The sequence below is a fragment of the Aotus nancymaae genome, unplaced genomic scaffold (genome assembly GCF_030222135.1).
Source record: "Aotus nancymaae isolate 86718 unplaced genomic scaffold, 86718_ANA_hifiasm-v0.15.2.pri h1tg000036l, whole genome shotgun sequence".
NCBI lineage: Eukaryota > Metazoa > Chordata > Mammalia > Primates > Aotidae > Aotus > Aotus nancymaae.
In genome coordinates this window covers 57,395,864-57,409,108 of record NW_026988450.1, presented here as the reverse complement: position 1 = coordinate 57,409,108, position 13,245 = coordinate 57,395,864, and the positions used below count along the sequence as shown (strand labels likewise).

Below are 13,245 nucleotides of genomic sequence, written 5' to 3'. Positions count from 1 at the left end.
AAATATAGACAGAAAATCTTCATCTTTTACCAAATAAAACACTGAAAGATTACAAAAATTATTTAGGTTGAATATCAATACATTTTCCTTTAAATTCTGGTACAAAACATTAATAAACAGTTTCAAAATACAAAGCTTATATTTACCAGAAATGATCTCAAATCTATCAAAAATTGTTACTGTGTAATATTTTGAATTATGAAGGTCAACCAAAACACCATGGGGATATAACACATGGTTCTTGAACGTATTTCTTGACATGAAGATCCCAAGAAATAAAGTTACATTTCAGACAATGGCAGCTTAAAAACACACAAAAAGCCTTAAATAATTCTAAGCTTTACCCCATTAATTAACTCATATTTCATAGCTTGCATAAAGTTTTAAACACTAAATAATGGTAAAAGAACATAACAAGGCTACCACTCAATCACAAATATAAGACAAATGTTGAAAAAAAATTTTATTCACTTGGGAAACAAATCAGAAAAAAAAGGTGCTATTTTATTCAAATCCAATGATAAATACGTGACTAAAATATTCTTAAACTGAGGTTAGCTAAATAGGATTAAGAAAATGTAGCATTATAAAGCTGTAGGGTTTACTGTGTAAACCCTAGCTGGTTTTATGTAATCCAGATTTTTATCCATAGTTCAGCAAATACATTTTTACAAAGAATGCACGATATCTTTAGACAACTTTGGGTCTCAGACTCATTCAAATCACATCCTTGTAACCAGGTTCACTTATGCTATTGAAGTCCACATTTTTCTTTCAATCTGACAGATTATTTTAAAAGAGGACGATAGGCCTTGGGAATATGAATTGTTAAATTCCATTCCACAATATTACACACCCCTTGCCTATATCCTGACACCCAAAACAAGAAGTATGGGCCCAGACGAATGATTGCTGTTTGAATGATCAAGAATTACCATTTAATCTGTTAAATTCTTGAACTTGTTTTAGAATGGGAATTTTCAGCAATGCCCTTTAAAAAGTAGTAGAATCCGGTCAGGTGCGGTGACTCATGCCTGTAATCCTAGCATTTTGGGAGGCTGAGGCAGGCAGATCACCTGAGGTCAGGAGTTTGAGACCAGCCTGGCCAATTTGGCAAAACCTGGTCTCTACTAAAAACACAAAAATTAGCCAGGCGTGGTGGCAGGCACCTGTAATCCCAGCTACTTGGGAGCCTGAGGTGGGAGAATCGCTTGAACCTGGGATGTGGAGGTTGCAGTGAGCTGAGATCACACCACTGCACTCTCCTGCCAGGGTGTTACAGCGAGACTCTGTCTCCAAAAAAAAAAAAAAAAAAAAAAATCAGTAGAATCTTACTCATAGACTAAAGAGAGAAACTAAGAGAAAAACTAGTCCCCATCTCCATTTTTATCAAATATCTAATTTATCAACAGTCTTCGGTTTTCTATCAGTCTCCTCTGATTCAATCAAGGTATATTATTTTTAAAATCTGACTTTTAAGACATTCCCCTTTCATCTACTGATACATCCCTATGACTTCCACTCATTCTAACATATATCAATATACTATTTCTATAACATGACAGAAATTAAAAAATGAAAAGAGCATCATCCCATGTAGCTGAAAAGCTCACAAACTAACAGAAAAACTGTAAACAACTGCAAAATTGTGTGATAAAAGGTATGCTACTGTTATGTTCAAAGCATTAGAAAAGCAAAGTAAGGGCCAGGCGCGGTGGCTCACGCCTGTAATCCCAGCACTTTGGGAGGCCGAGGCGAGTGGATCACAAGGTCAAGAGATCGAGACCATCCTGGTCAATATAGTGAAACCCCGACTCTACTAAAAGTACAAAAAGTTAGCTGGGCATGGTGGCACGTGCTGTAATCCCAGCTACTCAGGAGACTGAGGCAGGAGAATTGCCTGAACCCAGAAGGCGGAGGTTGTGGTGAGCCGAGATCGCGCCATTGCACTCCAGCCTGGGTAACAAGAGCGAAACTCCGTCTCAAAAAAAAAAAAAAAAGAAAAGAAAAGTAAGAGAAAGATTAATTCTACTTGGTAGAAAGAACAGGTTAAAGAGGACCTCCCTAATATATGAATTAAGCCCTAAGGATCAAAAGATGTTTTAGATGAAGTATAGGGCAAAACAGCATGCCTCCCATTGAGAGAGGGATATGAAAGTATTTTAGGTCTTCAGGGATTGGGAAATTGCCCAACTCACCCAAGTTTGCCAGGTGAAAGGAGAAGAAATGCAAGGGATAGCAGGTAAATTATTCATTGTTACCCAAAAAAGGGGGTGAAAAACACTTTTCTCTATCAAAGACTAATCCTAAGTACCTCAAAATAAAACCTGAAGGATTATCCACCAGATGAGGGAAAACTAGGAGAGAAAAGCACTTTAAAGACCAAATGGAGGAATCCAAGAGCTCTTTCACCCAAATATTTCACTATTATCCATGCTCCAAATTTTAAAAGAAGATCAAGTATAATATGTACTACAAGGTGATTTTTTTCATTGGTTTATTTTTTGAGACAGAGTTTCGCTCTTGTCACCAGGCTGGGGTGCAATGGCGCAATCTCGGCTCACTGCAACCTCCGCCTCCCAGATTCAAGTGATTCTCCTGCCTCAACCTCCCAAGTAGCTGGGATTACAGGTGCCCACCATCACACCCAGCTAATTTTTGTATTTTTACTAAAGATAGAATTTCACCATGTTGACCAGGCTGGTCTCAAACTCCTCACATCAGGTGATCTCCTGCCTCGGCCTCCCTGAATGCTAGGATTATAGGTGTGAGCCACTGTGCCCAGCCCTATAAGGTGTTTCTTAAGTAAGGTATAAAAGTAAAAATATCTATATATCCTTATACCTCCTTCAAAGATATTTTTCAAGTGTTATATACACTTTAATTTTTCCTAACTCCTTTCATTACCCAAAGGTTTTCCTGTCAAAATATCCACATTTTACATTTTTACTTTCTTCAGTTTTCTCTTCTATCCATATAGAAACAGTAGTGTATACTGGTTAAGCATGGAAATGCCAAACTTACACTGCTTGAGTTCAAATTCCAGCCCTGCTGCTTTCTACCTATGGGATACTGGCTGACGTAATCACTATGTACTTTAATGCTCTCCTCTAAAGAATCGAGATGAAAATAATAATAGCTTGTATCATATTGTTGTTATGGTAAGCACTACAAGTTAATATGTATGTTTAGAACAACAATTGGCACAGCATGTAATTGAAAAATGTTAGCTATTATTATTTTAGCAGTAGGTAGATAACAATTACATTTCTGTATAGTTCTTTTATATTTCCACAGGTTTGGGGGAACACGTTTTGTTTAGTTATATGAGAATGTTCTTTAGGGTAATTTCTGGGATTTTGGGGCTGTTTTCATGCTGTTAATTCTCCTTTAGTTTCTGAACAAAGAGGTCTTGAAGCTTCTCCCTAAGTGATGGTACACCCTATAAAAACAAATGCTATTTATCTTTTTGTACTCCTACTATCTCTGGCTTTGTTCTTCACATTACACTTAGAGCAGGAGATATAAAACAAGGGTCAATAATCTACAGCTAGGAGGCCAAATTCTGCAGTCATCTGTTCTGTAAATAAAGTTTTATCAGAATACATCTACCTCTACTGGTTTAGGTGACCTCCATGGCATTTTTGTGTTACAATGGCAGAGAAATAGTTGAGACACACTGTATGACACACAAAGCCACAAATACTTACTATTTGGTCCTTTACAGATTTAAAAAAAAAAAAAGCCAACCCCTGACCTAGAGCCTAACATGGCAGAAAGGGCATAGAATCTCGTTAGAGGGCTATGGTTTAAATTCCAACTCTGTCACTAGCCAACACGGCAATCTTGGACCTGTCCATTTAACATTTCTAACATCGACTCTAAAATACAGTTGTCCCCTCACTAGCAGCAAAGGACTAGTTTCAAGCCCATGGATGCTCAAATCCCTTATTTAACATGGTGTAGTACTTGCAAATCACCTACAAGTATCCTCACCTATATTTTAAATCGTCTCTATAAACTTATAATACCTAATACAATGTAACTTCTATATAACTAGAAGTTATATCGTATTTTTATTTGCACTATTTGTATTGTTGTTTTTGTTATATTTTACTTTTTCAGTATTTTCCATCTGCTGTTGGTTGAATCTGTTAGTGTGGAACCCGAGAATATGGAGGGCTGACTGTATCACAAGTCTGTCTTAATGGTCTCTGATGAAAATTATATAAAGCAAAATCTGGCCCCTTCAGATGTTGCTTGGTTAGTACAATAGTTTGGATATTTTCATTTGATTTTAAGCTGATTTTGATTACCCTTAGATAAGGGTATGCACTTATCAGTTCTTCATAGGCACTGGTAGGCCACTATTGTCTTTCACTCAAATCATGTATTTTCCTCATCTGCTTGGCCCTTGGGTTTAGGACTCCAAATACTAGAAAATTAGCGTAAAGCATTTTTTAAATGTGAAGCACTACAAAAATTCTTGTCACCTTTATTTAAAAAAAAAATCTAATAATTGTTTCAGCCTCTGATAAGAAATAAAAGCTCTTCCCTTACTCTTTCCTCAAAGGTGGCTTAAAACTTTCATTTTAACCTTTTACCCTCCTGCAAAAGGCCAGCTCCTCAAAGCCAAGGTCATTTTATCACATACTATGTTAAGTAAGCTGCTCACTGCTTGTTTGTACATTTTATTAACTACTGTGCAACTCTGTGAGATAAGCTAAAGGTCAAAGGTTAAGAGAGTTGCTATGATTGTTCTGTTTATTCCTTCCATGAGAATTTGCATGAGGTGTCACTGCAGTGAGGTGGCCTCTGAAAGACAGAAAAATATGCTTGCTATTTAACTCTGCTGATTTCTTTAGTCCAAAACTACTTCCACCAATTCTATATCTTTTCCACTTCACCATTTACATAAACTAGTATATTCTTTTAAAAGGTTGATAACTACGCGATAATAAATTTTAAATTATTTGTAGTCCCCTAAAAGTATCTAGGCAGATTGGCTGCAGACTGTTGTGAACAGCTATTCTAAAAGAAAAGGCCACCTGATTTGAAAAAAAAAGGGTTAATTTATTTTAATGCACATAGAGCTCTAGCAGAAGTATTTTTCAAACTGTGTATTATAATCCATTAGCAGGGTATAAAATCAAGTTAGTGGATTTCTTCCAGCACCTGTCCAGGGGATGAGGGGGAATGAAACAGAATGAACAGAATGGAATGCAATACTCATACTAAGAATACTTTCTAATTGAAACTTTGGTTTCAGTTTATACATATACTCAAAGATTCATGTATATGTATATGAGTTAATTTGTAAAAGGTATTTCTTATTGTGGGTATGAGTTAATTTGTAAAAGGTATTTCTTATTGTGGAAAAACACTCTTGTAGGAAAGAGAACACTTTTTTAAAGCGTAACTTGTAAGAACGACAGTCTGACACACAGTCACAAACATATTAAAATATAATAGCTCAACACATAACAAGAAACACTGTTTGTGTATGAAAATATAACTTTTATAAAACAAGCGACATTTTACCTATAAACACTTTAAGCTATACACCTTACATAGCTGACCCTGCCACACTCTGAATGCTGTTGTAATAAATACATCTGTAACACTATTTGTCACATACTATTTTCAGATATGATTTAAATACTTCATCTAAAAATGTATTAGTAAAAATAAAACTGTCTTGAAGAAAACACGTATTCACCTTTGATAGCTCATTACCTCAAAATCACAGCATCCAAAAATCAGGTCATCTTCATTTCCTAAAAATATGGCTTCCCTTCCCAATGTTCACATTTCTGTTAATTCCACTTTCTGTTAAAACTACCTGACATTCCACTTTTGAGTGCTGTTTCTGACTCCCTACTTTGGTTATCTAAGTCCTGTGGACTCTTTAAGTATTTCGAAGATTCATATCTTCTACTCTATTTCCATTGCTATTATCCATGTCCAGGCTTTCGTCACCCCGTGCTAAAATTGCTAGGATAGCTTCCAAACTGGTCTCAACCCAATTCAATCTGTAAATTACTACCAGATATTTCTAAATATTTACTTCATTACAATTTAAATTCTTAAGACACCCAATAATTCCTATCTTCTTTGAAGCAGTATAGTGTGTAACTGGAACTATAGATTTTGGAGTTCTTTATCATTCAACTAACATTTACGAAATGCCTACTAAGTGCCAGGCCTGATCTGTGCATTGAGGATAAAGAAAGAAAGAAAAAGATAAAGTTCCTATACTCAATATGGTTAGAGTCTAATAGGATAAACAGATGAAAATTCACATAACTTCAGATAGTGAAGTTCTACAAAGAAAACAAAAGTACCATACGATAAAGTCAAGAGATTGGAAGAAAAAAGGAGCTTTTGGAAAGGGTGGTCAGAGAAAGCTTCTCTAAGAAGGTCATTTTCAAGCTAAGAGAAGAATGAGAAGGCACCAACCATAAACAGCAAATCTAAGTTCTAGAGAAAGAAACTAATTTGGCATGTTCCAAGAATAACAGAATGGCAGCCTAGGTGGATGAACATAGTTAATAACTCAGTGGAGGAGATCTGTATAAGAGCAGCTCAAATCACAGCACTCCCTTTTACTAGCTGTGGGATATCTGACGAGCCATTTCATCTCTCGTTTGCTTCCTCATCTGTAAAACAGAAATAAAGCCAAGACACACGAGAGGATTAAAAGAGATAACATATACAAAATGTTTCAGATTATTTTCATCATTATTACCATTACTGCGTACACTAGTGGATCCAAGTTCAAAAACAAGCTTTGTGTTCTAGCATTCATTCACTGAACAAACAAGCATTTACTGAGAGCTTGTTTTCTGACTCTTACCACTATGGCTGGTCAACAGAAGGACTGAGAAGATCTCCAGGTGTAAAGAATGTAAACAAGTAATTAAAATATGATGGAGAGATTAATGAGGTTCAGTAAAACTTCTCTTAATCATTCTCCAGTTAGAATCAACTCAAAGAATTGCTTTCTGCAAAACATACTAATGATGCCCACCAAGATTTTAGAAGCTCTTGGCTAGCTCTTGGTTAATTGTTTCCAGCAGTTATTACATTTTAAAAATTTAGCTACTTGTATCTAAACCAGTTCATGCCAGTTAAATTTAACATAGTATAATGAAATATTATAAGGCAAAGAAAACTTGAGTGGGATAAGAGACTAGTTTCTAAGAAACAGAGTTGGATGCTATGAAAAGACTCTATAAAAACAAATAGCTCTGAAAAACTGCTATCACATTAAATATGGGAACTTAATTTAAAATATTATGAGAAAAATAATAGAAATATCAAAGACTTGTGCACTGAAGCTTCTATATTAGAGACTTTATGTTCCTGCTCCATGTTAAAGAAAGCAAAACCAAAAATGGTTTATTAAACATGAAAAGGAATTTCAATCAGGGGACCTCTACCAAAGAAAACGCCCTGTTCTATATCAATATGCAAAAGTTTAATGAAAGGAGCCATTGATGTTTTCTAACTTAGGAACTAGGCTCCCATCTACATACAAAAAAGAAGTCTGAACTCCTTAGTCTAGCATTCAAGGCTCCAACCTATCTTTCTAGCTTTTACCTTTCATAAGAGACTTTTGCAAAGCATATACTTTATTCTCATACATATCTGTACTTTCCAGACTTTGAAGTCTCATAGATCTGTATCTTAAAAGGTGACCAGAAGTTGTTTTATGAATGAGGGGAGATACATGGTGCTATCTACTTTTCCATGGAAAATGCAGAAAAGAATAAGTGGTGACAGCAGCGGTGTTGGAGGCAGAAGGCAGAGGGAAAATGCAGAAAAGAGTAAGTGGTGACAGCGGTGGTGTTGGAGACAGAAGGCAGAAGGCAGTTTTGAGTTTTATTAATTGTGAAACAACCATTACATGTGCCTTGTAGAACACTGCAAATACGGATCTTCAGTTTAGAAGTGAAATTTCAGGATATGTTCCTTGAAATCTGGACATTGCCTGTCTTACTTAGCACTATATCCTCAAGAACTAGAACACTGCCTGGTGCACAGTACTCAAATATATGTTTAATTAAGGTGTTATTTAGTATATAGGCTAATGGATAGCTAAAGCTGGATGTGGATAAGATTGCTCACAGATGTCATTTAATCTATTTTAGGTATCTTCAAAACTAATGAGTACTTTGTACCATCTTTTCCCAGAAATATGCATGTTTACACAAGTACTAAATTTTGCACAATTTCATCAAACCGCATGGTACTTAATGCTTGCATTAATTTAAAATCTATTGATCTCAAACTTAAAATCCAACAATAATATATTAAGAGGACAACTAAGGAACACTGAAAACACCAAAAAATGAGCAAATGGATGTAGAGAACTCAACAAAGGAAAAGTCCGAAAAGAAAGAAGAAAACAAGAAGAATGTTATTAAGAAAGAAAAGAAAGAGTTTTTCACTTTCTTTTCTACAAAAGGAAAAGAAAGGGAGGGAAGAGTGGTCTACAATAGCAAAAGTAGTAGAAGTATACAAAACACATATGTTAGAGTTGGCATTAGGTCTCCTAGAGATCTTAGTGGAGTGGTAGGTCATAGAAGCCAAACTGAGGTTGTTTGAAGTACTGAATGAAAAGAGAGGGAGTAGGGCCAGTGAACATGAACAACTAAAATATTCTCGAACATTTCTCACACATTATTTTTTCAACACTCATTTAATGCCGATTATATGTCTGGCATTGTGCTAGGCATCCTATACATGTCCTGCCCAAATCAAGAAACTTGACTATACTCTCTAAATTATCCTTTCCACCTCCAAATGTCTAATAACTTCCCTATGTAATAAGCATCAATCACTTTCAATTGGCTAAAGAAACAAACCAAATAGTCTACTCTATTAGTAGAGTCTAACAAAGATGTGGAAGTGTTAAACTTACTGCACAGGTCTTTTATAAACAAGTGAGAAATTTTCCTATCACAAGAATTACAGTACTCTGAACTAACCAATTCATGACACTGTTCAGTGGAATTCCTAACGACACACCTCTAACAGACACACACTCCCGAAAAAACCTAAACAAAACACTATCTTGAGAATCGTCCCATCACCCTCCTACATCCTAAAAGTTTGTTAACATATGTCTCTGAAATAAAACTCTAGAATACCCTTTTCTTAAAAGTCCCATAAAATAGAATTTTAATTCTGGAAAGGTCTAAACCTTTATTTTACTAGTGAGCAAACTGTATCCTATTAGGTAAGCAAGCTGCCTAACTTCATGTAAGATACTAAAATCTTTATCTAAGAGACTAAAGAAATTATTTCAATGCTAGAAAAATGGTTTGTAATCTTTTTTGACAATGTGTGTTTATTATTAATCCCATTAACAATTCATTTAGCCAACAAATAATTACTGAGCTCCACCCCCATGCATCAGGCTCTAGGAAAGTGACAGTGAACAAAGAGGCCTGGTCCCTCTCATCCTGGGAAAGACCAAATTTTAAAACATAACACAATTGGTTCAATGCTTTAATAGTATGAGAATAGAATACATAATCGAAGGATCACAGGTAGATTTTGTTGCTTGATTTTGTTGTTTGGTTTTTTCTTTTTCCAATTTTGTTGGGGGATGGGTAAAGGGAAGGGGGCAGTAGAAGAGTCTAGTAGGCTTTTTTTTGTAGCAGGTGAGCTTTGTGGGGAATTGATAAATGATAAAGTTTAATGGGGACAAGAATGAGGCAAGGAGGGAAGAACATTCCCAGTGGAAGGACTAGCATGTGCCAGCTTTTAGAAGCAGCATGGCAATTTAGGGTATTCATCAAAGGCCACCATACGCAGCTCACAGACTGAGAGGGAGAATGGCTCAAGATAAAGCTGGAGACATGGGTAATGTCCAGATCATACAGAAGAGGGACATAATCAAATTAGTACTAGCTAATAATAACACATCCTTTTACATAATACTTTAACAGTTTACAAAGCACTTTAAAATGTTTTCTCTTCTGTTCCTACAAACTTGTGTAGTAGCTATTATTTATTATTCCAAAATAATTACATCAATCCTCTTTAGAATTCTCACAGGGTAAGTTTAAGGTCCAAGTTACTCAGTTAAATCACCTTGTCTGTTGGTAGTACACGGCTACCAGTCCCTCAAGATTTTATATATGCTACTATCATCTAGAAAAGCTATACTGAACATACCTTTATGATTGCACTTTCTAAAAATTATGTACTTAAAACATTTTTTTAAAAGCCTTAAAAACAACAGCCATTTATCCATCATCCAGCTTATGGAATATACGCTGACACAAGTCTTTTAAAACTATGCGTTTATAGCTTTTCTCCATAGATTGTGAATTCCATGAAAGTAGGGACTGTGTGTTGATAGATCCAAGATTTTGCACTAAGAAATTAACACTGTTGTTTAATATAACGGAATCCCTCAATTCAGGTATAAATACAGAGGTTCACAATATGCTAGAGGCCCCAAAGCCAATAAATCATTTAACCCGGTTCAAGTACAAAGGAATTTTGCTTTATTTGTTACGAGTTTACAACTTTATAATACCTGATAAATTTATTCACGATAAAACCGAAAAAATAACTTTCAGTCCACATATTTTCAGGTCATTATTAAAGCATCCCTAGAAAGCATTTGCTGAACAAATTAGCTATGGAAGTCTCCTGTATTATGCTAAACGCTGGGAATATGAATTCCAATTACACAAATTCCATACCTTAATGAAACTCAAGTTTCTTAAGCACACAGAATTGATCCAAGGTTTGGCTGTTCCCAGATTTAAAGAACATATCCCACTCTAGAACAACTAAGAATAGGGAAAAATGTCCATCATACATGAGCACATACGTGGCCCAGAGTTAATAAATTATTTTTCCCTTCAGGAAAAAAAAATTGCTAGTAGGGAGTAAGAAGGAAGTTGTGTTGTGTGTGTAAATGTGTTTTGAAAAGGAGTGGGACAGAGACTAAAAGGAAAAGAAACTGGAAAACCAGGTTTAAGGAGAAAACTAAATGTAGAGTGGCATATGAGAATCACATTTGTTCAAGCATCTTCTACAACAGCTTTTCTGCACAGAGCTGTAATCCTTAGATTGCACTTAGTAAAAGGCCTTACAGACCCTGTTTCTTGACTCCAAAGAAGCTTCAGTAATCACCTATTCCGTATCCTCCGAACCGCCCAGCAACCACAGTTAGTGTGTGACAACCCTAGCCCCAAGTCCCTCCCGCCTCATAAATGGAAGCGGCCCCGGCGGCTGGCTTGGCGCGGAGGAGGGCAGGTCAACCGATGAGAAGACACTGTAGGAAATGCCATAGAGTACGCGCCCAGGCCAAGGAAGGGGTCAGCCTCAGCCTCCACCTCAGCTTGGCCCGTCCAGTGAGAAATGTGGTATCAAAAAGAGACCAGAAAACCCAGCTCCCCGAAGGCAGCGGGTACTCCCAAACGGCTTCCTAGCGCTTAAAAGCGCTGGTAACTTCCGCACCCGCCCCCATCCGAAGTTACCTTCCCAAGTGACATCGTAAAGCTCTGAGACCTTCGCCATCTTCCCAGAACCTAGAGGCAGCGGGGTGAGAAGGCGGGGAGCCGCAGTCACGTGACTCGCGACCGGGCTGTGGAGATTTACGTAACTTTTTCTCATTGGCCAAGAGAGCAGAGGGGGCGGTATCCGCCACGCACGTGCACGCGGCTCTGCGGAGGGACTTTCGGGGAAGGGGGCGGAGCGAGCTGGGCGGTGCGCGGCGGTCCCGGAATCTGAGGCTACTTTGGGTGCTGGCGGGGCGGAGGTGCTGGCTTGGGGTGAGGTGTGTGTTTTTGTGTTTGTTTTGCTGTGGATTTTTAACAAATGCTGGGTTTTTAGTGTGCACCAATCCTAGCTTTTCATTTTTTTCTACCTAGGCGTTTTCATTCTCTTAACACACCCCAATCAACAATTTATTCTCTTCATAGCTGGCCGCGGCGCAGCCTTCTGCACGAATCCCTTATTAATCTCCAACTTTCCTCCTTCTTTAATGGGATTTGCTTTCCATTCACTTTTTAATCGACTAAACTGATAGTCTAAAGTTTTTATTATATCTCTTCGAGGGACTAAGCGGGATTCTTTGCGCTTTGAAGTTCCCTTGAATGTCCTTGGGCTAGCCTGTACCCTTCGTTTACGCTCGTCATGCCTGTCATTGCTTCATCCGTGTCTGCATGCCACACTAGGTTTGAAACTGTAGCGAGTATGTAAGTACTTACGAGAAATGAATGTACGAATAAGACCTTTACAGGTTCCTGAACTTCGCTCCTCTTTACTCCTGGTGGGTGAATGGGGGAGCCTCCTTTCCCACCAGACTAATTGCTTTTGGGGACCTTTGGACGTCGTCTCCTAGAGCTAAGGAGAAATGTCTGGAGAGTAAGCAAAATATTTGAAGATGATAAGCATATATTTAGTATCTGAAGCAATGAGAACCTGAGATTGTAGAGGAGGAATATGTAAGCTGAGGAAAAGCTAAAAGTCACTGCAATGCAGCCATAGTTATGGGTCAGTGAAGAAGGGGCAGTCAAGGTTTGAGAAGTAGAAATAATCCTATCCCACAAGTGAAAAGAGTGGAGGGGTTTTATTCCCAGCTTTGTTGAGGTATAATGGACAGAAATTGTGTATATTTAAGGTATAGGAAGTAATGATTATATGTAAATATATATTGTGAAACGATTACCACAACCAAGCTAATCAACACATCCATCACCATACCTGTTTCCCGTGTGTGTGTGTGTGTGTGTGTATGTATGTGTGTTGAGAACGCTTAATCTCTCAGCAAACTTCAAAGTATACAATACAAAATTATTAACTATAGTCACCATGATGTACATTTGACCTCCAGAACCTACTCACCTTACAACCAAAAGTTTATACCCTTTGACCAATATCTCTCCATTCCTCACCTCTCAGTTCCTGTCAACCACAGAGGTTTTTTTTGTTTGTTTAAAAAAAGAAGAACAATAACCGTCAGGCCATCTACCCCAGAGAAGTCACATAACGACAGAAAAGACTAGTGAATTTTTACACATGGATTGAATTCTGAATGAGCTGGCATTCTTTCTAAACAGACTTTTAAAAAATCTTTCATTCAGGAAGTTAAAAAATGCTCCACCCAGAAATTCACTTATTCTAATTCTCCAATAAAGCAACCTGGCGCAATGGGAAGAAAAAGAACTCCCAGATCTGATTCCAGGCTCTACCTTTTAGTAGCTGAGTGACTTT

The 13,245-nt window shown here is 37.2% G+C and overlaps 1 protein-coding gene across 1 annotated transcript in view; it reads right to left on the bottom strand.

Moving 5' to 3' along the window:
* The window catches only part of EMC2 (ER membrane protein complex subunit 2), a 60,331-nt gene extending 48,767 nt beyond the window's left edge, over positions 1 to 11,564 (bottom strand). The window contains exon 1 of the mRNA XM_012443302.3: positions 11,508 to 11,564. Coding sequence (XP_012298725.2) covers positions 11,508 to 11,547 — 40 coding nt within the window. The 5' untranslated portion in view covers positions 11,548 to 11,564. The remainder of the gene's footprint in view (positions 1 to 11,507) is intronic.
* Between the last annotated feature and the right edge of the window lie 1,681 nt (positions 11,565 to 13,245).